At 42.8% G+C, this 22,183-nt stretch overlaps 2 protein-coding genes across 2 annotated transcripts; one reads left to right on the top strand and one right to left on the bottom strand.

Annotated features, from left to right (window-relative positions):
* Positions 1–1,760: 1,760 nt before the first annotated feature.
* On the bottom strand, positions 1,761–19,148 carry fnbp4 (formin binding protein 4). The gene is made up of 17 exons (XM_083763552.1): positions 18,864–19,148; positions 17,202–17,285; positions 16,447–16,580; positions 16,160–16,334; positions 15,902–16,052; positions 15,631–15,727; positions 15,181–15,534; positions 9,485–9,674; positions 9,066–9,190; positions 8,876–8,980; positions 8,411–8,544; positions 7,275–7,441; positions 6,609–6,916; positions 6,273–6,390; positions 5,789–6,003; positions 2,901–3,058; positions 1,761–2,778 (listed from the first exon to the last, which is right to left on the bottom strand). Exons 1-17 carry the CDS (start codon positions 18,997–18,999, stop codon positions 2,688–2,690), a joined length of 2,742 nt encoding a protein of 913 aa, XP_083619678.1. The 5' UTR covers positions 19,000–19,148; the 3' UTR covers positions 1,761–2,687.
* Positions 19,149–19,184: 36 nt separating this feature from the next.
* On the top strand, positions 19,185–20,868 carry LOC310857723 (seipin-like). Its single transcript, XM_083763558.1, has 2 exons — positions 19,185–19,786; positions 19,937–20,868. Exons 1-2 carry the CDS (start codon positions 19,420–19,422, stop codon positions 20,536–20,538), a joined length of 969 nt encoding a protein of 322 aa, XP_083619684.1. The 5' UTR covers positions 19,185–19,419; the 3' UTR covers positions 20,539–20,868.
* The last annotated feature ends 1,315 nt before the right edge of the window (positions 20,869–22,183 follow it).

Here is a 22,183-nt window from a genome sequence, read left to right as displayed (position 1 = left end):
GACACTCAACAAGAATGTTACCATGGACATGGAATAGGGTGGGGTGGGTTCAGGTTGTGGGGGGTTTGTGTGAGAGCGGTTCTCAAATAGTTGAAAAAACAGCCCTAAAACAGGACACAATTGATGCGTGTGAGCCATTTGGCCACGGCCAGAGCCCCATCTGACGGTATTCGGAGAAGTCGCCAGTTTACAAACTCGCCGCGAGTTTAAACTTAACACCAAAGTACCGAAACAATGCAATTCATTAAAACAATATCCTGAAATGGTAGGCCTACTTATCATTGGTATTCACATGCATACTCACATTTTTATCATTATCTAGCTGACCATTTAATTTCACAAAATAGTTTGATCACTTTGGAAATGAACTATTGTGAGTTTGAGTTTGACATAGGGGAGGATGGGGGAAGATGAACTGTCGGGTAAGTTGAACCACCCCCTGTATCTTTAAAACTACACACATGAGTTGTCATGTGACCTCAAAATCAGGACACACGCACCATTTCAACCTGACTGTGAAGATGAGAGACACATGGACAAAGTGGAAAGTACATTTATACACAAAAAAGTGTTTTTTGCTGGTCAAAGTAAAAAAATAAACTTTTCTGGAATAATCATTTTTATATTAAAGCAAAAGCACCCAGGTCTAAACTTATATATCATGCATGTTGGTGATATACCAATGTATAAAACCCATGTGAATCATTTAGCTAAACATTAGCCTGGAGCATTAAGCTAGCCATGTTTAGTCAAAAAGTGGCCATGGGGCAAGTTGAACCAATTCCTTGGGGTAAATTGAGCCAATTTTCTTAATGTGAATCACCATTCATATTTTTGTATTAAGTATTAGCTATACTCAAATTATACTGAATGACCTTTAATTTGGATGTTTGCAAATGTTTGCAAATTTGCTATATTGCATTAACAATATTGCAAATATTATAAGGTTCTGAATAACAAACTTTATTTAATTGTCTTTATATTGTTTAAATAATAAATAAACAGATAAATAAGACTATTTGCAAAAGGGAAAACTGTTATTAAATTATTTTCAATACGTGAATACATTATCTGTTCAAGTTTAAGCTCTTTACATTAAAATATCATGTGGTTCAATTTTGGATCAACTTACCCCTTACCTGGGGCAAATTGAGCCACTTTTTTTTTTTTTTTTTAAAGGTCATATTTTCATGGCCCTTTGTCATAGCTGCTTACTCATCATTTCAATTGATAGAGGACATCCTGAAATATGTGTAGATCATTAGATTTGACTGCCATCTCATTTTGCCTTGCTTCCAGGACAACTTAAGTAAAAAGTGGTTCATCTTCCCCCATCCTCCCCTACTACACTGATGAAGACAGCATAGCATAACGATGAAGACATTGAGGGCCATGCCATGAGAATACTTGTTTTCAAAAGTATTCAAGAATTTGTTTCAAAAACAGCATATCTAAAAGCTTGTGTGCTTTGAATATCCTGATATAAAATATGGTTAAGACGCAATAGACGGTCAACTATTCCAGGAACCTCAAGGACTGAATTATTCAATCTCTCACCTTTATCCAATGTCAGTAGCATGAGGCATTAAAATAAATCTTTGCACTTAATTGGTTAGGGTTTATACATTTCTACATATTTTAATCAAGCTCCCCTTACCTCAACACATCTTTCACATGGTAGGCTATGCCTTAAGGAATTACATAATGGTAGTAATTGATGAGATTTGGAGATGATTGGATTCAAAATGAAATAAAAAAAATGACATCAGAAAAACTGTTTAATAACTTTTTACAAAATATACATTTACTGACATTCCCTTCCAATCCCAAAATCGGATATCCCATTTGCTTAAGACATTATGCTATATACACACGCACAACTGTAAAAATGCTCAGTCCTCCACAAATGCATTCTCATGGTAATCTTCACTGGATCTACAAAACATGTGTGGAATATTTACAATCAACCCATCGGCACATTTGGCACATTTTAACTTTTAACATAAGCATTTCTGATACAATCTAGTAATGATGTCTGATACGAACTAGTCATGAGTGCTGAGTGGCCACCATCAAATTATGTAAAGGCAAGCAAAAATAGCAGTGTATGCTACTTGGTTTTAGTAAGGGAAGAAAAAAAAAGGGGGGGCTCCATTATCAAAAGTTAGTCATTATTATCAAAGTTGTCACATGGTGTGACAAACTGACCATATTGCTCTTGTCATGGTGATTACATCTGTTCTGCCAACATAAGCTATGAATTAATTGTGTGCTTCTGAACAAATAAATAGAACACCAACGTTGATTCTTCAGATAGTGTATAGGGCAAAATTTAAATAACTATTGTTCATACTTTACATAAAGTTCCCCAACCAAAATAAAGTAAAGCCAAATGCTTAAGAGCTTGCCATTTTACTATCAATTAGAGAAAAAATAGGAAACTGTTAACAGCCTATTGCGATTCTATACAGGGGACAAATGCCAACACTGGGTGTGGGTTTACGGTTTGTAAAATAAAGAAAAATAAATACAACCCACCATGGGGAACCAGGAAATGCATTCATAACCACCAGAGAAGATGATAGTTCACAATTCACACCCATAATTGTCCAGCGTTCTGTCTGGGGAAGGGAAGGATAAAGGAGATTTGTGAAACTGTGTGCAGGCTCCGTATCAGAGGGTAAATGTTATGTGCTATTCATCATCTTCCTCTTCTTCACTCTTTCCCGCCAGTCTATAGGGAGTGCCTCGAAGTTAGCGTTCTTTCCAGCCTTTCCCCTGAGGGAGAAATAATATAATTAATAATCATTTCAGCATAATTGTAAATAAAAACTATCTAAGGCATAAAATACTTTAATGCCATGTACATTAGCTATTTTCAGCCATGCACTGAATCTTACGTAAGAAGCTGCTGCTGCTTCCACTCCTCAATGCCCCTCTTGTTGAGCAGATCTCGGTCTTCATCACTAGAGCTACTCTTCTCCTCCTCGTCCAGCTCTTTCTGGATGGTCTGCCACTTCATCACCAGTGATGGCATCTTCGTTTTAGTCTTCTTTGACTTGAAACAAAGGGATGGCATGAGAATTGTATGCATGTATGAAGAAAAACTCAAATAGTGTGGTAAGTGCCGTTCAGATTCCTCCCTAAATGTTTTAATATTATATTAGAGTAAGTTACTAACACTAACCCACGTCGTGGTTAGAGGTGGACTTCCTGCTCTTCTATTGAGAAAATTGGGTGGCGATCTTTTTTCCGACACCCTTTTGGCCGACGGGACAATGGTCCGACAGTTTCGGACTATTGTCTGAAATACCGTCTTTTTACTCCAACAGTCCGACACGACATTAGACAGACAGAAGTTGCGGCAATAGTCCGACAAACCGTACGTTAGACAGGCCACCCTTAGGTTAGACACCCCTTAGGTTAGACGGGACAATAGTCCGACACCCCTTAGGTTAGACGGGACAATAGTTAGACGGGACAATAGTCCGACACGGGAGGGGAGGGGAGGAGTGGGGTGCTTGTGTGTGTGGGTGCGTGTGTGCGTCCGTGCGTGCGTGCGTATACAGTTTCTGTGTGTGTGTGTGTGTGTGTGTGTGTGTGTGTGTGTGTGCGTATACAGTGTGTGTGCGTGCGTATACAGTTTGTGTGTGTGCGTATACAGTGTGTGTGCGTGCGTATACAGTTTGTGTGTGTGTGCGTGCGTGCGTATACAGTGTGTGTGCGTGCGTATACAGTGTGTTTGTGTGTGTGTGTGTGTGTGTGTGTGTGTGTGTGTGTGTGTGTGTGCGTGCGTGCTTCATCGTATTTATTATTATTATTATTATTATCAATATTTATACTTCATTGTATTTAATATTATTATTATTTATACTTCATCATATTTATTATTATTATTTATATTTATATTAATACTTCATCATATTTATTACAGTAGGACCCATTAGGGCCCAGTAGGCCAGTAGGGCCAGTAGAGCCCAGTTAGGGCCCAGTAGACCCAGTAGGGCCCAGTAGGACTCATTAGGGCCCAGTAGGACTCATTAGGGCCCATTAGGGCCAGTAGGGCCCAGTAGGACTCATTAGGGCCAGTAGGGCCCAGTAGGACTCATTAGGGCCCATTAGGGCCAGTAGGGCCCAGTAGGACTCATTAGGGCCAGTAGGGCCCAGTAGGACTCATTAGGGCCCATTAGGGCCAGTAGGACTCATTAGGGCCAGTAGGGCCCAGTAGGACTCATTAGGGCCCATTAGGGCCAGTAGGGCCCAGTAGGACTCATTAGGGCCAGTAGGGCCCAGTAGGACTCATTAGGGCCCATTAGGGCCAGTAGGGCCCAGTAGGGCCCAGTAGGACTCATTAGGGCCAGTAGGACTCATTAGGGCCCATTAGGGCCAGTAGGGCCCAGTAGGGCCCAGTAGGACTCATTAGGGCCAGTAGGGCCCAGTAGGACTCATTAGGGCCCAGTAGGGCCCAGTAGGACTCATTAGGGCCAGCATTGCGCGCACACACACACACACACACACACACACACACACACACACACACACACACACACACACACACACACACACACACACACACACACACACACACACACACACACACACACACACACACACACACACACACACACACACACACACACACACACACACACACACACACACACACACACACACACACACACACACACACACCTTCCTTCCACCTTCCTTCCTTCCTTGCTTGCTTGCTTGCTTCCTTCCTTCATTTCTCCCTCCTTCCTAGGGCCCTACTAGGTCCTACTGGGCACAACTGGGTCCTACTGGTAATAATAATAATAATAATAATAATAATAATAATAATAATAGTAATAGTAATAGTAATAATATAATAGTAATAGTAATAGTAATAATAGTAATAATAATAATAAGAATAATACAAAGTAGTAGTAATAATATTAATATTAATATTAATATTAATATTAGTATTAATATTAGTAATAGTAATAGTAATAGTAATAATAAATACAATGAAGTATTAATAATAATAATAATAATAATAATAATAATAATAATATTAAATACAATGACGTATAAATAATAATAATGCAAAGTAGTAGTAATAATAATAATAATAATAATAAATATGATGACGCACGCACGCACGCACTCATGCACGCAGGCACACACACACAGAAACTGTATATGCACGCACGCACGCACACTGTATACGCACGCACGCACACACGCACGCACACTGTATCCGCACGCACGCACGCACACACGCACGCACACACACACACACACAAGCACCCCACTCCTCCCCTCCCCTCCCGTGTCGGACTATTGTCCCGTCTAACTATTGTCCCGTCTAACCTAAGGGGTGTCGGACTATTGTCCCGTCTAACCTAAGGGTGGCCTGTCTAACGTACGGTTTGTCGGACTATTGCCGCAACTTCTGTCTGTCTAATGTCGTGTCGGACTGTTGGAGTAAAAAGACGGTATTTCAGACAATAGTCCGAAACTGTCGGACCATTGTCCCGTCGGCTAAAAAGGTGTCGGAAAAAAGACCTGGACCCGAGAAAATTAAGATCCTGTGTTCAGGTACCACACCCACTGCTGACAACTATACTACATGAAGCTCATATCTACTCAGGCTGAGCAGGGATGCCTGATTGGGAGAATGTTAGAAATGTGGTGGTTTGTTATATTAATAAAGAATTTAAAATAAGATTCTCATGCTCTAGGTTGCCTTGTTTGAGGTAGGTTATTATTATGGCACTCAATTTGAAGTACACGTTTCATTACCAACCTCCTTTTTGTCCTTTTTCAGTTTTTTGGTCTTGTCTACTACGGGTAGAGTTTTGGCTCCTGGAGGCTCGTAAGCCGGTGGCTGGGGTGAAGGCAGTGGTGGTTGAATGGCGAAAAGTGGGGCTGGTGGAACAGGGGTTTCTACAGGCATGGCAGTGACTGGAGGTGGAGGCACACCCCAATAGGTACTTGGTATTGGAATTGGTATTACGGGAGCTGCAGATACAGAGAAACAAACTAAATCAATAAAAATGTAATAGAGCTGCATTACAATAGTACGGTAAATATGCAATTCTCGGTTTACTGCACGTCCAGTCTGGCAATACATTTCCTAAAATGACTTGTTAGCATTATCCCAACTAACCATTATACTCGGATAAAGAAAAATATCGCTTTTAATGGTTTGTTTATTTCTAGGGACATCCGTCAGCCCTATAATCACAATTCTGAACGTTTGGAAAAATCATGTGTAATGACGCGTTCACCTGCGATGGCAGCCGGCTGGGTATAGATAATGGGGCAGCTTCCAATAGTGATGGCCTTGGTCAACTGACCAGCTTTGCGTTTATGACCCTTCGCTTGGGTGGCTGTAGACTCCACAATCTGTTGAAGAAAACACAGAGCATGACGCTAGTATGCTTATACATCTTTGAGTGGTGCAACAACTCCAAGGAACAGCAATGTCCCTATGTTTAGAGCACCAAATGTTTTGAGTACTAACGGGGGGCACTGTTGCACCACTCACTTCAGACCCCGGTCTGATTCTTTATTTACACATTTGGAGAAAGCCACAATTTAACAAGAGGTATAATTGCCAATACCTTAGTGCTTATGATGCCTGGAGGTAATGGAGGCCGCCCGCTGCCATCTTCCTCTGTTCCCGGAGGCGGGGGGTCCCCTTCATCATCATCCATCTCCATTTCCACCTCCATAATCTCTCCATCACTGTCCGGAGGGGGAGGGGGTGGAGGTGGCGAGGTTGGGGGAGGAGGGGGAGGCGGGGGGTAGTCTGAAGGTGGTGGTGGTGGCGGTGGTCCATCAGGAAGTGGGGGCTGAGGTCCAGACCAGAATGGAGACGCGCTGGGCGGAAGGGGGGCTGCCGGGGCAACAGAGACATGACTAGATGATCCTGCGGACACAAAGGAATCGTTTGTTTCATTAGTTTGTGCCAATCCCAGTCTAGATTATTTTCGGGTGAATAATGAGTAGGGATGAGACGCATGGGAAAATCTAAATTAATTTAATGAATTTGGACGACGGAGAAAACCAGCACTAAAATGCCTATACCTTCTGCTTTGAAAACCAATCCTGAGACAATTCCAATATCAAGGACTGCCCAAAATTCTTCACATTGGTTCAGTGATGCCGTTATTTCGCTGGCAAGTTTGAGTCCATTCATTGAATTGCATTTAAAACGCATCAGTAGGTGGAAGATAAAGCAACGGCTACTGTAAAGCTCCTTTAAAGATTTATTTTTGTTTACTGACCTGCAATCCCAGCAGTGGCTACACAGATTTTGGCATCTCCTTGACTGGTTGTTTCATTTTGGGGCACCTGGCTACACTTCGTTTCTTCCTGGTTGTCCTCTTCAGCTGGGAAATCCCACTGGGAGGCACTGGTCCGGTCGTTCACATAGAAATAGCGCCTGTGCTCTCTAGAGAGTAGAACAGAGATAGAAGGCACAAGTCTCAACGACTACCCTTGCAACTAGCTGCATGCCATGACAACCTGGGGACAGTGGGGTTAAGGGAGTGGACAAAGCTGCCACACGGTGGAGGCAGTAATGTTGATCTGGACAGCAACTTTAGCCATCCAAGGGCAAACACCAAATTGGAATGTGATTGCGGACATAGATAGGTTGAACCCACCTTGATCTCAAAGACAAATTAACAAAAAAACAATCATCTTTTGGTCCTGAAAGGCTGATCAAAATAGCATTCAGAGGTTCACGGTTGTCAGATATGTTCAGCTTTAGACAACCATTTCCCCTCCCAAAGCACATGAAGATGCCAATCAGAAAGCACCATCAACATAATTAAAGAAAGTTACAAGCACAGTCAACTCTTTACATAGGAAATATTTAAGAATTTTCACTCAGTCAAGAAATAAAGAAACAGGAAACATGATATGAAATAGAGGTGGTCTGACCTGCTGGATCCCCTTCAATGGTCCGTCTTCACTTTTATTTGATGCTTGTGACACTCCTCGTTTCCAGGGCATCATTCTGTGTCAGTGTTGCATTCTGGGGGCTGTAGTCCTGCAAAGTGCAAAGCTCTTCCCACGGTACCACCTTCCTACCATTTACCCCTCACCCAATCTCCACCCGCTTTCCCCTGACTTCACCTCAGGATCAGTCTAGCCAAATAGGCCTGAGTCAGGTATTATTAGGAAGTAACCAGGCCGGCCCAGAGTGGATGCTCTCTTATCAGAACAGGCAATAGCAGAGTGCCAGGATCGCATCACCGAAACATGGAAAGTCTGTTTCTGGTAATGTATTATGATCCACTCCTCGAAATCATGTTAAAAGTCTGCAACCCCCCCGACACTGAGGGGTATATAGTCACACGATAAGTTTTGAGGGGAGGTGGGGAGTTTAGAGATGTGAAAAGTTAGGAGCGCGTACCTGTCCCAGTGGCAGGACCAGCCTTTAGGGGTGGCGTTAAGTTCGTAATGTTTTATGTGTTCGGCAGCCTCCTGCAGCCTGCGGCGGAGAAATACCCCGTTCAGAGCGCCCTCCCTCCAGTCTGCAATTCGTGTCTGAAAGATACAGAGGGCAAGGGGGGGATGGGGGGGCAATGTACAGGGGATGAAAGGATGGGATGAACAAGTTTTGGATAGATGGGAGAGGCAGATGAAAACGGAAAGATAAATACAGTAGTAGAAGTGAGAGATGGAGAGGACGGAAAGGAGAAAGACAGAGGAGTAATGCAAAAGCATAATTACAGGAAACTTCCACATAGATACCTTGTGATGGATTATAATGAAGCATTTAAATATTTAATACTGCCATGTGCTGAGCACATTAAATATTTTAGACTGGTAAGGCAGTCACAACGAGAAGGCAGCCTATCTGGAACATAAATCTCACCTCGGTTTGTATCAGAAGCAGCTGAAAGTTTGAGATTGCCTTTTCTTTTATTCCTAAGAACTCCAGCTTGCTGGTTAAAGTGTTGGCCAATTCTCCAATCTGAAACTAAAGCACATTCACATGTTAGTTCATTCATCAATTACTTCTACTTCATATAATTACTTCCCTTTGTTATCATTGCTGCAGTTACCTTGAGCTCAGGCGTTTCCACCTCCTCTTTTCCCAGAATCTTTAACTCCGTTTTATCCTCAGTTTGCTCCGATTCCTTCTCCTCAATTGCTGGTGCTGGAGCCTTCTCTGGGACTTTAGGATCTGCTACAGAACACACATGAAGACATGGGCTTTAAGATTGTGCGACTACTCTGGTCTGGCACAAACTCATGTGGGTCTTCAGTGTAAAAATACAAGAGTTCTGGTTCTCTCTTATTTGTATGGGGATTGATCATGGTTCGTAGATTAGTAGCCCGACCACTCTCATCCACACCGCAGCAATCTCTGTACACTCCAGCCAGCATTTTCTTTTTACATTGATGATCTCATAAATTGCCTCTATGGAATTCAAATTACGGAAATCTATCCTGGCAACAGAGAACGTGAATGCAAGCCTACCCGTGTCTGTGGTCTCCTGTGTGTAAGAGCCTCTGCTGTTGGAGTCAGGGCTGGCTGCACGGAGGAAGGCAGTCTTCCATTTGCCTTTCTTCAGAAGGCCATGAGGCCCAGCAGCTTCTTGACTCGTCTCGGAACAGGGACTGGAACCTCCTGCACTCCCATCACCTTCCTCCAGAGCCCGCAGCTCAGCCTGGGGGACAGCCACGGTCAATCATGACAATATTAGTTGATCATTGTCATACATATAATTGCAATTTATTATTTAAGATAACACATAACATAGTCAGGGTGCAATGGCTTTTTCGGTACTTTCATTTTGGAAGTTTTAGTCTGAAATGGAAGCCCGTGCGTTTCTGAACAAATCAGAGCGTCATATCCCTTCAGGCTATGGGACGTAGCTCCACTACATCCGCTGCACGTGGAGTCGGTTTGTTTACAAGTGAGGGAAAGACGGTTTGCTACTACGTGGCTTATTTCTAACCTATAATGTTTTCAGATACATATTTTAGCATGTCGCTTCACCCCTTTTGCAACCACTATTTAATGATGTTTGGGAGACAAGGGTAATTTTATGAGGGTAATGTACAGGGTGTGTTTAGATATTTTAGTATTTCAAAGTGTCTGATGTCACAGACACTGGTCTCACTTCCTTTCTGGACTACATGTTGTCTCAGTAAGACAGAACTCCCCCTCTCCACAAGGTGGGGTGAGTGCACCAAAGCATTGTGGCATATACAGACTACATTATTCTTCTGGCCATTGAGTGCAAATTTCAAATTGTGCTACCGTTATCTACTAGTCAGGGAATATTATCAGAATAATGTCAAATCTGGGAATACATTTCTTACCAAGAATTTTCTTCACCAGTGCGTTTTTAAAGGAGTCTACCAACATATCCCACATTGGTTTCTATTTTTTTGACAGCTGCTGAAAGTTGGGGTACCGTCAACAACCATTATAAAAAAAAATCTAAATTTCATTATGCTTTAACCGTTTCTCTGCGGGAAAGGGACATTTACGTGGTTCGATTCCCAGCGCTCCGATGCGGGAAAGGGAGATTTACTTTTACTGTATGTTTTTATTGATAACTTTCAATCGCCTTTCTACACACCCGAGCACTTTACCTACTAGCATTGGACGGTAGCACAACACTCCGATCACGTGATCACAAAAAAAAAGAAAAAGATGCCTCTTCCCCCTCCCATCCTGAAACTCAGGACGGGAGGGGCTCAAATGCTCACTATCACACAATGGCGGCCCCCATTGCGAGCGTAGCTACTAGCTAGCCCTTAGCCAGATCAAATTTCATGACATCCGATCGTAGCTAGCTAGGCAGAGCTGTTTCTCACTCCCCCCCTGCATGTCTCAGGGGAGGGAGGGAGGGCCCCCGTTTGCTCGCGAGGAGGCGTCTTTGTGTAGACTCTGTTTCTGTCGGAACATGCTCGGACTTGTTCCCATAATAGACACGGCACAGATCTAACGTCTGGTCTCCCTTCCTTCATTCATTGCCGAGGGACGAAACGGTTATTTTGTTATGATGTATTTACAAGACGCACGCGCCGCTGTTTTGACTTTACAAGTCAACAACAACCTCGGCGAGCCAAGTTGGAACGATACACTGTACACAGCGACAGATCACAGATGGATAAATAATGACAATGGATAAATAATGACAATGCGTCTTCGCATCGTTCCATCTGCTCGCCGGGGGTCTTGATCCGTCATCATCATAATCTTCATAAAAAATAAACAAAACAGTAGTAACGTAGCCCCAATATTCCATCATCAGTCCCATATATGCTCATTCTTTAGCTCATACAAAAGCCATTTAGTCACAGACATTGACAGGCAGATATACAAATGAACACAAATTATTTCCTATACATACCATACACAGAATGAAAGCCCTCAATGTCTACTTTTAGGAGGAAATCAATATACACATTGATCCCATGTACAGTTTGTCAGTAATTGTTTATTGAATGCAGCAAAAATCACACCCCTGTGAAGTGAGCAGTGCAACAGTTGCACTGCTCACTTCACAGGGGTGTGATTTCTATTATTATTACAGTATTAGTTTTTTTCTTATGAAAGCAGAGAGTCTTCTGTTTCATACGGTATATAGTATGTACATGTCGCTATAGGCCTTATTTTGTGAATAATAGTTGTTCAGGTCCATGCCTTCTCGAAAGTTCTCTCTGGTGGCCGCAAGCTGCATTCAATAAACAATTACTGACAAACTGTATATGATCAATGTGTATATTGATTTCCTCCTAAAAGTAGACATTGAGGGCTTTCATTCGGTGTATGGTATGTATAGGATATTATTTGTGTTCATATAAAAAAACTGAACTGAAATGTCTGTCAACTTTGACCTTCCATATCTCTGTTGTTTTTTCAAGCGAGCAGAGTGCAGGAAAAAGCAGGTGTTAGAAAAAGGTCAATATCTCCAGAATGGAAGATGGTAAAATCATGATATTTTTTTTAAATTGAAGTGGACAAGTTGGGCTTTCTTTTGATGTATGCGGTGTGATTCTCGCTATAAGAGAACAGTTTGCTGTGGGCCCCGAAACAGTTCCTTCGTCCAATGTTAATCCCTTAGCCAAGCAGAATAGGCTAGCAATAAGAGTGTTAAGTAGCATGTGACATGTCAAACTAGGGGGTTCATGATTCTGAATCGATTCCAAGCATTAGTTTTGCACAAAAAACACTCCTTGGGCTAAAAACAGCCATAGCCGTCATCACAAATGTGATGTCAGCACATTTAGGCACATTTGGTCAAGTGGCACCAAACTAGGTGGTCTATGGCCAAACTAGGGGTCAAATTAGGGTTTTTTATGATTCTGAACCCATTCCAAGCATTAGTTTTGCGCAAACAACACTCCTTGAGCTAAAAACGGCCATATCCGTCATCACAAATGTGATGTCAGCACATTTAGGCACATTTGGGCAAGTGTCGCCAAACTAGGGGTCAAATTAGGGTTTTTTTTATGATTCTGAACCTATTCCAAGCATTAGTTTTGCACAAAAAACACTCCTTGGCTGGGCCATGGCTCAATGGTCCAGGCACCTTGTCTGGTAATCCAGCCTGGCAGTGTGCCGCGGGTTCGACTCCCGTTCCCGACGGCCTTGACTGCATGTCTTCCCCACATCTCTCTCCCCATTTCCTGTCAGCCTACTGTCTGTCCTTCCATAAAAAATATATAAAATAAAGGCGAAAGCTCTGAGTTCAAGCTGCTTCCCTCTGGCATTCGCCTAAAAGTTCCAGGGGCCAAAAGCAACAGGTATAAGTTCTCCTTCGTGCCTGTAGCTATCCAGGCTCTAAATGCCGATAGGAGGAGGTAACTTGTCACCTGACTCACTTGTATTAACTATTTATACTGTTCTGGAAAAGTTATGAATTATAATGTTACACTGATAGCTTGAACTGCCATCCTGTTTTTGCCATTTAACATTTTTGGCCATAGCCACCGTTTTTCGTGCAAAACTAATGCTTGGAATGGATTCAGAATCATGAAAACATGTCACATGCTACTTAAAGCATAATGAAATTTAGAAAATTGCCTTATATTGGTACCCCAACTTTCAGCAGCTGTCAAACTTTCTCCTACGGTGGTTGAATAGAAACCATTGTGGGATAGGTTACAAACACATTGGTGAAGAAAATTCTTGGTAAGAAATGTATTCCCAGATTTAATTAATATCCTCTGAGTATTTCTGTAATCAAGCTGTTTGGAGGAACGTGTAGCAATGGGAATCAAACAGGTGAATGAAATAAAGATTATTTCGGGTCGCGTTTCCTCATCACGCAATTAAATTTTGATTATTATTTATAATTTTTTATCCCACAATTTTGTAACCCATTCTCACCACTGTGTCAATTATCTAATGTGATCCTGGGCTCTTACACACCCTCCGCTAACCTGGGGAGAGCAACGGACTTGAACTCATGCTTCCTTCATGCATGAGTGTCCAAGTTACACCTGACCAGTTTCCCTGGTTGGATGTAGCGCGTGGAAGGAACACGTTATTCCAACCAGTTCCTTTCCCCTCCATCAGGCGCCCCGGCTGGCCAGGGGGAGGCCGTTTAGAGACCAGGATTACTGCATGTTTTTTGTGAGGGTACCTACCCTAGCCCATTCTGGGCGGGAACCCCTCTTGGGGTTCTGTTTAGTATGTACAGTATTCAGAAATTAAAAATATTTGATGCTGCTATAAAAATATTTGAAGTTTTTCAGAAAACTTAGGTCAGGATTTAGAAGGCATTTTAGAATGGGCGTCAGGCCAAAATGGGCTAGGGGACACGGGGAGAACATGCAAACTCCACACAGAAAGGCCCTTTCGCCAACCCCCTCTCGGGTATGAGCACTAATGACGCGGAGGAGAGGACACGGCGCCAGCGCCCACAGCGTCCCGAGCGGGAATTATGAATTATAATGTTACACTGATAGCTTGAACTGCCATCCTGTTTTTGCCATTTAACATTTTTGGCCATAGCCACCGTTTTTCGTGCAAAACTAATGCTTGGAATGGATTCAGAATCATGAAAACATGTCACATGCTACTTAAAGCATAATGAAATTTAGAAAATTGCCTTATATTGGTACCCCAACTTTCAGCAGCTGTCAAACTTTCTCCTAGGGTGGTTGAATAGAAACCATTGTGGGATAGGTTACAAACACATTGGTGAAGAAAATTCTTGGTAAGAAATGTATTCCCAGATTTAATTAATATCCTCTGAGTATTTCTGTAATCAAGCTGTTTGGAGGAACGTGTAGCAATGGGAATCAAACAGGTGAATGAAATAAAGATTATTTCGGGTCGCGTTTCCTCATCACGCAATTCAATTTTGATTATTATTTATAATTTTTTATCCCACAATTTTGTAACCCATTCTCACCGCTGTGTCAATTATCTAATGTGATCCTGGGCTCTTACACACCCTCCGCTAACCTGGGGAGAGCAACGGACTTGAACTCATGCTTCCTTCATGCATGAGTGTCCAAGTTACACCTGACCAGTTTCCCTGGTTGGATGTAGCGCGTGGAAGGAACACGTTATTCCAACCAGTTCCTTTCCCCTCCATCAGGCGCCCCGGCTGGCCAGGGGGAGGCAGTTTAGAGACCAGGATTACTGCATGTTTTTTGTGAGGGTACCTACCCTAGCCCATTCTGGGCGGGAACCCCTCTTGGGGTTCTGTTTAGTATGTACAGTATTCAGAAATTAAAAATATTTGATGCTGCTATAGAAATATTTGAAGTTTTTCAGAAAACTTAGGTCAGGATTTAGAAGGCATTTTAGAATGGGCGTCAGGCCAAAATGGGCTAGGGGACACGGGGAGAACATGCAAACTCCACACAGAAAGGCCCTTTCGCCAACCCCCTCTCGGGTATGAGCACTAATGACGCGGAGGAGAGGACACGGCGCCAGCGCCCACAGCGTCCCGAGCGGGAATCAAACCCAGGACCTTCTAGCTGTTTGATTTTTATGGACTTGATATAAAAATACATAGACATAAATGTCCCATTGTTTTGGCATCTATTGTTACTATGCCCGACCACGGATATACTCTAAAAGTGTGAAAAACGCATTTTTCATTTCACCACGTCTTAAAGATATAACCTCTAATAACCTCTATCTCATTCTCAACATCAATGCATCTTTACACCCCTAGAATGTACTGCATTTAAGCTCACCTTTTTCCTTTCCAAGGCCAACTCCAGCTCCATAGTGTCTTCTTCTGTCTCCTGCTCAGCATCAGAGTTCGCCTCTGAGGGAATACCGCTATGGGCATCTTTCTGGCCCATGAGGTTAGAGTCTGGATCCTGCAGGGTGGCCAAGGGGGACCCGGGGGACCCGGGAATGCCGCTGCCCCCTCCGTCAGAGTCCAGGCTGTTCTCTTTCTCGTCAGAGCCGCCAATTAACGTTTTCCTCCACTTCTCTTCTGCCTCCTTTACGTCAGAGGGGATAAGGGGGCCAAGGAGTAACGCGGCCACTCCACGGCGCTCCTCCTCTTCGCTTGTGAGGGCAACGACACTCTCAATCACCTCCTTAACAGACAAAAACAATAAAAGGGATCAAAGTTTCATTCAAGTTAATTTATCCCCCCCCCCCCAAATGTGTATTTTATGCAAAGAGGAACTTGCCTTAGTCTTTGCCTCATGCTTTGACGGAGGTGGTGTAGCAGGTGCAATATTTTGATCAGCATAGTAACCTTTATGCGTTGTGCCATTAACAGCAGAGCTGAAAAATGAAAACACTCAAATTGTTCATTTGATATTCAACGAGATGCAAGTCATTATGGTCAAGAACTGGTCAAGAGTATTAATAAAATAAGTTTGAAAACGGTATACAAACCTTGTGGCACATACATTCATGCGTTTCTATCTGCCATGATAATGAGCAACAGACACTTACATGTTGGCAGATTGCTGCAGGCCCTTCACCTGATCAGCCAGGTAGTGAGGAAGCTCCCAGGCCACCTCATTGGTCATTGTGTTCCAGTAATAATAACAACCAGAACTCTCCTCCCACACCTCTTGCCAATCTCCCATATTCAAACCACCAACTGAAATGAACAGATACAAATAACAGCTCAAATAGAATTATAAATGGTTCCCTGTTGAAAAATAGGAGCACTTTATTTCAAACACTGGAGAGTGGACACCTAATTACCTCCAGCTAGTGAGTGTTCAGTGTTGTACTGGAACTCAGCCTCTGTGCTTTCCTTATTCTTTCCTGCATCAACAGGGACTGGTTGCCGTGTGTCAGGTTCTAGCTTGGGGGAGACGGCAGGTTCTGAAGACGTTGGGTCCTCTGAACTTGGCTGAATGGTGATTGCATCAATTTCCTGTGCAAGGAAATCATATATTTCCCCCCCAAAAATTGAGTGTTATTCCCTCAGAAGTTCTCCGTCATTGTGTATATTTCAGTATGTCTAGAAGGTTTCAAATCATACGTACAGCCATGAAGTTGGCCAGTGTGCTGTCAATGTCAGCAGACTGGTTGTGTTGAGTCTTCACAGCAGGAGGATGTGAAGACTCTCCCGACTCCTCTTCATCACTGTCATCATAGGCACCGAGAAGGGACAACCCTTCTAAAGATGGACACAAAAGGCATTTGGTCAATGAGATATCCATCTTGTTTTCACTCATACACGAATACAATCATTTGTTCAATTTTTTTCTCTCCCCTATTTTGTTTCATTTCTGTATGTCTCTGCTACAATCAGACAAGACTTTTCTGTTTGGATGTATGGACTGGATATTGACCTGACGAAGATCCATTAAGATTGACATTTATTTTTCTTTGTGGGCCCTACCTCCTTCCATGATTGCTTTATTGGCCCTGCACCCAATGTCGAGGTGCATGTAAATAAGTATGCTATGGATGTATAGACTCAAGAACCGAAAGTATTTTTTGACACTCAGTAGGCATTCCCGCATAACTTCCGGGTTATGTGCATAGCCTCTATAGTCTGCAAAGAGATTTGGTGTAGCCAGCAGACCAAATACAGAGTTGACCCCTGTCAGTTGGTTTACTAAGTATATAGAGGTTAACCACTTGACTGGAGTCCCCCAGGGGTCTATATTAGGCCCCCTCTTCCCCCCCCACCAACTACACCAAATATCTTAGCTGAAAATAGCCCAGAATAGGGACGCTAGGGTTCATAATGGTTAAGTGGTTAACTCAGAGTTCGTAAAAGTATAAACCTCACCTGGTTTGGTGGCAATCACTGGTCGGGGCTTCATGTCAGTGTTTTTTTCTCTCACAAATCTGTGTGCTTCGCCGTCCTGTTCATCTGAAAACAACCCAAGAAAAGCATTTAATAAAGCAAACCACACAATAGCATCAACAACACCACGCACCACTGACTGAACGGTTCATTAACAGTAGTAGGGTGACGTTTTCTTTTATCATCCTCATGCAACATGGACTTTTCCTAGGAAGTGGACCTATCATTTTAGACAGTATTGTTGGACCTATAATTTTAGATTTGTTACCGATTGTTAGGTAATGAGTGGGTATTTTTAATCACTGAAAACAAGTATTATATAATGATTATTATTATTATATTGTGGACGAAGTCCACACCCATAACACCAGAGGGAGTTCAACAAACCATGTGCAACCCAGATTCTGCACTAAATTCATTTCGCTCCTATGCCACAAAAATGTGGAACGCCCTACCAACAGTCATTAAGACCCTTGACTCCTTCAAAACCGCTCTCAAAGGGCACCTATACAGACTGCTGCAATTCAAAACTGCCCCGTAAACATCTGAATCCCCCACCCACCCCTTTTCCCCCCTCACTGTATATGTATTTTCCCCCTTTTTACCCGTTTTGGCTATATATATATATATATATATGTGAATTATAGAAGACGTATATTTGTACGATTTGTATGATTTTTTCATTTTCATTATAAATCTCCCATCGCCCATTCGCCCCACCCTCCCCAAGGTTCCAATTATCATTGCAACAAGAAAAGACATTTCATCAGTTAGTTCGACATTTTACAATGTACGTCTCTAAATGTTATGAATTGAAAATGGTGGACCCTATTGTAAACAAGTGTAATGCTTTATGGTGTCGTACACAGTTACAGTTTTGTATCGAGTTGTGCTTGAAATGTACTGTAATTCTCCAAACTGAATACTTCAATCAGTCAAAACCGTAACACTTTCGGTGGATGTTGATACCTGGCACTTTTTACTTGGTCCTCATAAAGGCCCTTTAAACAAACACTTCAACAATTAGCTCTGGTTCATAGCCCTAATGCTTGCAGAATTAAGCATTACGGCTATGGCTCAGACTCAGAGATAACTTCAACTCATGATACAAGTGTTTTAGAAATCGTTACTGTACTAACCCAAGTGGATGGCAGAGTCCGACTCCAGTCCACAACACAACTTAGTTGTGGTTATCGAACATGTATGCCATGCTGTATCTCTGTGTATGCTACCATCACATAAGCCGAGGAACGGTAGGAACCCCGAGAGAACTTGTAACAGGCGCTGCCGTCAGAAAAAATATTTGCTGGGTTAGGCTGTAGCCAATTAGACCGTTTTGCTAGCTCGCTAACCCCAATAATCACCCTACCGTCCTGCTATCCATTAGCACGTTTGCTGACATGCTAGCTAGCCGTGGTGTAATTTACTCAAATTTTGACTTCATTTTTACCTTCCCAAAGTATTTCCAATTTTCAGTACTTCTACTCGGAGGCAAATATTGTACTTTATACAATTATTTACAATAATCAACCAGTCGGTTCTGCTAGCGAAGCACGTTTGCTGACATGCTAGCTAGCCGGGTAATAGTTGCCTAGCATGTTAGCTAACGTGCTAGCAGCATTCAAAGGCCCGTTTGCATCTCACCTTCGGACCCCGACCCGGTCTCTTCCCGTCCGCCGGCCGCCCCGCTGCGAAGTCCGGGTGGAGACTGAGAGAGCTGCAGTATGGTTCTCCGTCCGACCGTTCCAACTCCTGGGAGGCGAGTTTTCTTCCCCATCATCCCTGGTCGTTATGGTGCCGCTGAGTTTGTTCTGCTCTGCTGCCGACTGACTGACGACGTTTGGGGTGCAGCTGGCTGCAGCAGCTACAAAGAAGACATGATGATGTGCATGACATGTACATCCGGTTCAAAGCCTGCCGGTGCGGAAGGATCACTTATATATTAATCTCTTGCTCCGTACAGTCCGCTGTTGTGATGACAATGATAACTACTACTGCCCGCAGGTGATCGGAGCTAATGAAAGGCAACGCCAAGGGCAAGAAATCCAATCGAAAAAGCTTTCTAGACTGGAGGAGCCCCCCACTCATAAAGGAACCTCCTCCTCCTAAACTAGAATTTTTAAGCCGAGTTGGGTAGCTGTTAGCCTACTTGCAGCCTGGACCAGAGTGATAGACGAGAGTCTACTGGACTAGACACGCCATGGGGGGCGCTTCGAGACCGGCTTTGCTGTGGTTGCAGGACGTGGTGGCTGTCACCTTCCACAAAGCCCGTCGAACCCTGCTTCAGGCTGCCATCCTGTGCTGTGTATTCGGTCTGCTGTCTTGGGTGTCTATCTTTCTGTACGGAAGCTTCTACTATTCGTACATGCCCACTGTCAGCTTCTCTACACCTGTGCACTACTACTACAGGTCTGACTGTGAAGCCTCAGAGTCAGTACTTTGTTCATTCCCCACTGCTAATATCTCATTCTTGAAGAATGGACGAGAACAGGTGATGGCTCATGGTCTGCCATATAGGATATCTTTGGAATTAGAAATGCCAGAGTCTCCAGTAAACGAGCAGATAGGTATGTTTATGATCCAGGTGTCTTGTTATACCAAGGGGGGAGACATAGTGTCATCTGTGGGGCGCTCTGCGATGCTGCATTACCGCTCTGCCCTTCTACAGACTCTGAGCACTCTGTTTTTTGCTCCTCTTCTGCTGACCGGGATATCAGAGCAGAAGCAACTCATAGAAGTGGAGCTGTACCCGGACTACAAGTCCATTGATTATCAACCTACATTCGGTGCTGTCATCATGATCCATTCTAAGCGGGTGCAGTTATATTCATCTCAGCTTCGAATCCATGCTTACTTTACTGGCTTAAGATATGTCCTGTACAACTTCCCCATACCATCTGCAGTGGTTGGTGTGGCCAGTAATTTTGCCTTCCTCACTGTGATTGTGCTTTTCAGCTACCTGCAGTGTATATGGGGGGGGATCTGGCCCCCAGAGAAAGTGAGAGTCATGGTGGGAGAAAACACTCGCTTCCAACAGAGGAAAGTGGAAGCTCGGAAGCGCATGGAGAGGCACACGTCAGTGACGTCGCCTTGTGAAATTGGTTCTCTGAACGAGCCATCTAATGACGCCATAGTGGAATCGTCAGCAAAGGAACTGTCGGTGGTCCCAGAGCCTCAAGGGATTAGTGGAGAAACTGTGAGCCAGCCTTGTGATTCTACGGGGACTGAAGAGAGGGAAGGATTGTTGGAGACATCTCAGCAGCCTCACTTGGCTGAAACCATTATTCGACAGCGACCTGGACCCTGGATGAGCCTGTGAACCAGTGCGTGAACTTATATTTGTGTGAAAATCTCAAATCTGTCACACAATATCTGCTTCTTTCAGAGTCACGTTGATAGGTTCATGCAAATCATTGATGAAGCTGCACAAACACAGTATTGTTTTACTAGCCTAGCCACACTGTTATTAACTTGTTATTGTTTATTGTCCTGTCATTTTGATATCATGTATACAGTACCTCATTTTAACATGTTAACCTCAGCCCTGTGCTTTGTTCCTGACTGTTGACAGATTTCCTGAAAAAAGACAATTTTATGTCTTGTTTGTCCATTTCAGTTATGTTGACATTTGGCAAGTGATGCTACATTCCATCATTCAGATACAGTCAAAATACAGTACACCGGCAATTGGCATTGCAGTCTACTATCGGTGAACAAGTTGACACTCCTTTTTTGGTCATGCACGGTGTGTTGCATCTGATGATAGTATTCCACGCTGTCTAACTTCAACATTTGCTTAGATTAGGTTTAAGTGGGTGTCCCACAGCTCTTCAACCTTTTCCATTAAAAAAGACCATTATGTCCTGCATTGAACTAGGCTGTGTATTTGCTCAGTGTTTTTGAAGACACTGCTGAACGTGCTGCAACATTTTCTTGTATTGCCTCATTAAAACTTTCTCAATAATCTTTAGAACAGTGGGTAGGTAGGTGACAATGCATACTTTTTTCAGAGCATTTTGTTTTGTAAAATGTGTTGGATAGGGCAGTGTTGTGTTAAAATACACAAATGTGTAACCTTTACTCTGTGGCCTCATCTAGTTTGTGAGAACTTCAGCCTCAGTTTAATTTCAATGATTTACAGTGGTTCTCAAAACATTTTTATGTCATCCGTAAGAGAACTGTTACAAATATTTATATTTTCAAATTGCTGAAGTATGACATACGGTTAAACTGTGGTTAAACTGATTTTGATGCTATATATACTAATTTTGCTGGGGACCCCCGGGAACCACCCCAAGGACCACTAGGGGTTCCTGGACCCCACTTTGGGAAACACTGACTTGGAGGTCTTTCGTTACAGAAGTAGAACCCTGATTTCATTCTTTCTGGTCTTTGCTTTCTGCATGTTACAATTTAGTTTATATTGTTAAATGTGTGCTTTTTTAAGTTATTAACTATTTTAGCAGTTACTTATTCTAAGTGTTAAATTAAGATTGTATACCATATGCCTATGAAAAGCAAGTGAGGTTCATGTAGAAAAAGTGCAGAAACAGGTCTTAACATGATGAACCCTGTGAAGCCCTACATTACAAGGGGGTTAGATCTTAAGGAAATACATGAAAGGCTTGTTGAAAACGTTTTTAGGTGAAGGATTTCATGCCAAGGACGTTGTGAGGTTCAGCAGTTTAATCCACTTTTTTTTGCAAAGTATTGCATTGTTTTTGTTGCTATAAAATATAGTTTGATATGTTTTTGTCTGCAATGAATACAAATATGCTTCGTAATCTGTTCGTAACACAATAAAGGCTTTGAAATAGTTAATTAGTGAATCTTACTTTAAGTTTATTTCAATTAATAAAAAAATGTCCAACTTCCATTCAGCCAACCTAAACTACTGTTGTCCTCATTTTTAACTGGGTTTAAGCTCTCATATTATGTAATAGTTATTCCTTTTCATTAGAACC

The sequence above is a fragment of the Protomyctophum parallelum genome (genome assembly GCF_964188405.1).
Source record: "Protomyctophum parallelum genome assembly, chromosome: 4".
In the NCBI taxonomy this organism is placed as follows: domain Eukaryota; kingdom Metazoa; phylum Chordata; class Actinopteri; order Myctophiformes; family Myctophidae; genus Protomyctophum; species Protomyctophum parallelum.
Note: the sequence above shows the minus strand (reverse complement) of the source record. Positions and strands in the feature narration are given on the sequence as shown.

Bases quoted from the DNA above. Each gene is read 5' to 3' on its own strand.
- LOC310857723 (XM_083763558.1), top strand. From the start codon at position 19,420: ATGGGGGGCGCTTCGAGACCGGCTTTGCTGTGGTTGCAGGACGTGGTG. The intron at 19,787-19,936 runs GTATGTTTATGA...CCGGGATATCAG, and splicing joins TCCAGTAAACGAGCAGATAG to AGCAGAAGCAACTCATAGAA.
- fnbp4 (XM_083763552.1), bottom strand. From the start codon at position 18,999: ATGATGGGGAAGAAAACTCGCCTCCCAGGAGTTGGAACGGTCGGACGG. The intron at 6,391-6,608 runs GTATTGGCAATT...TTTCTTCAACAG, and splicing joins CAGGCATCATAAGCACTAAG to ATTGTGGAGTCTACAGCCAC. The intron at 3,059-5,788 runs GTTGGTAATGAA...CTTTGTTTCAAG, and splicing joins TGAAAAAGGACAAAAAGGAG to TCAAAGAAGACTAAAACGAA.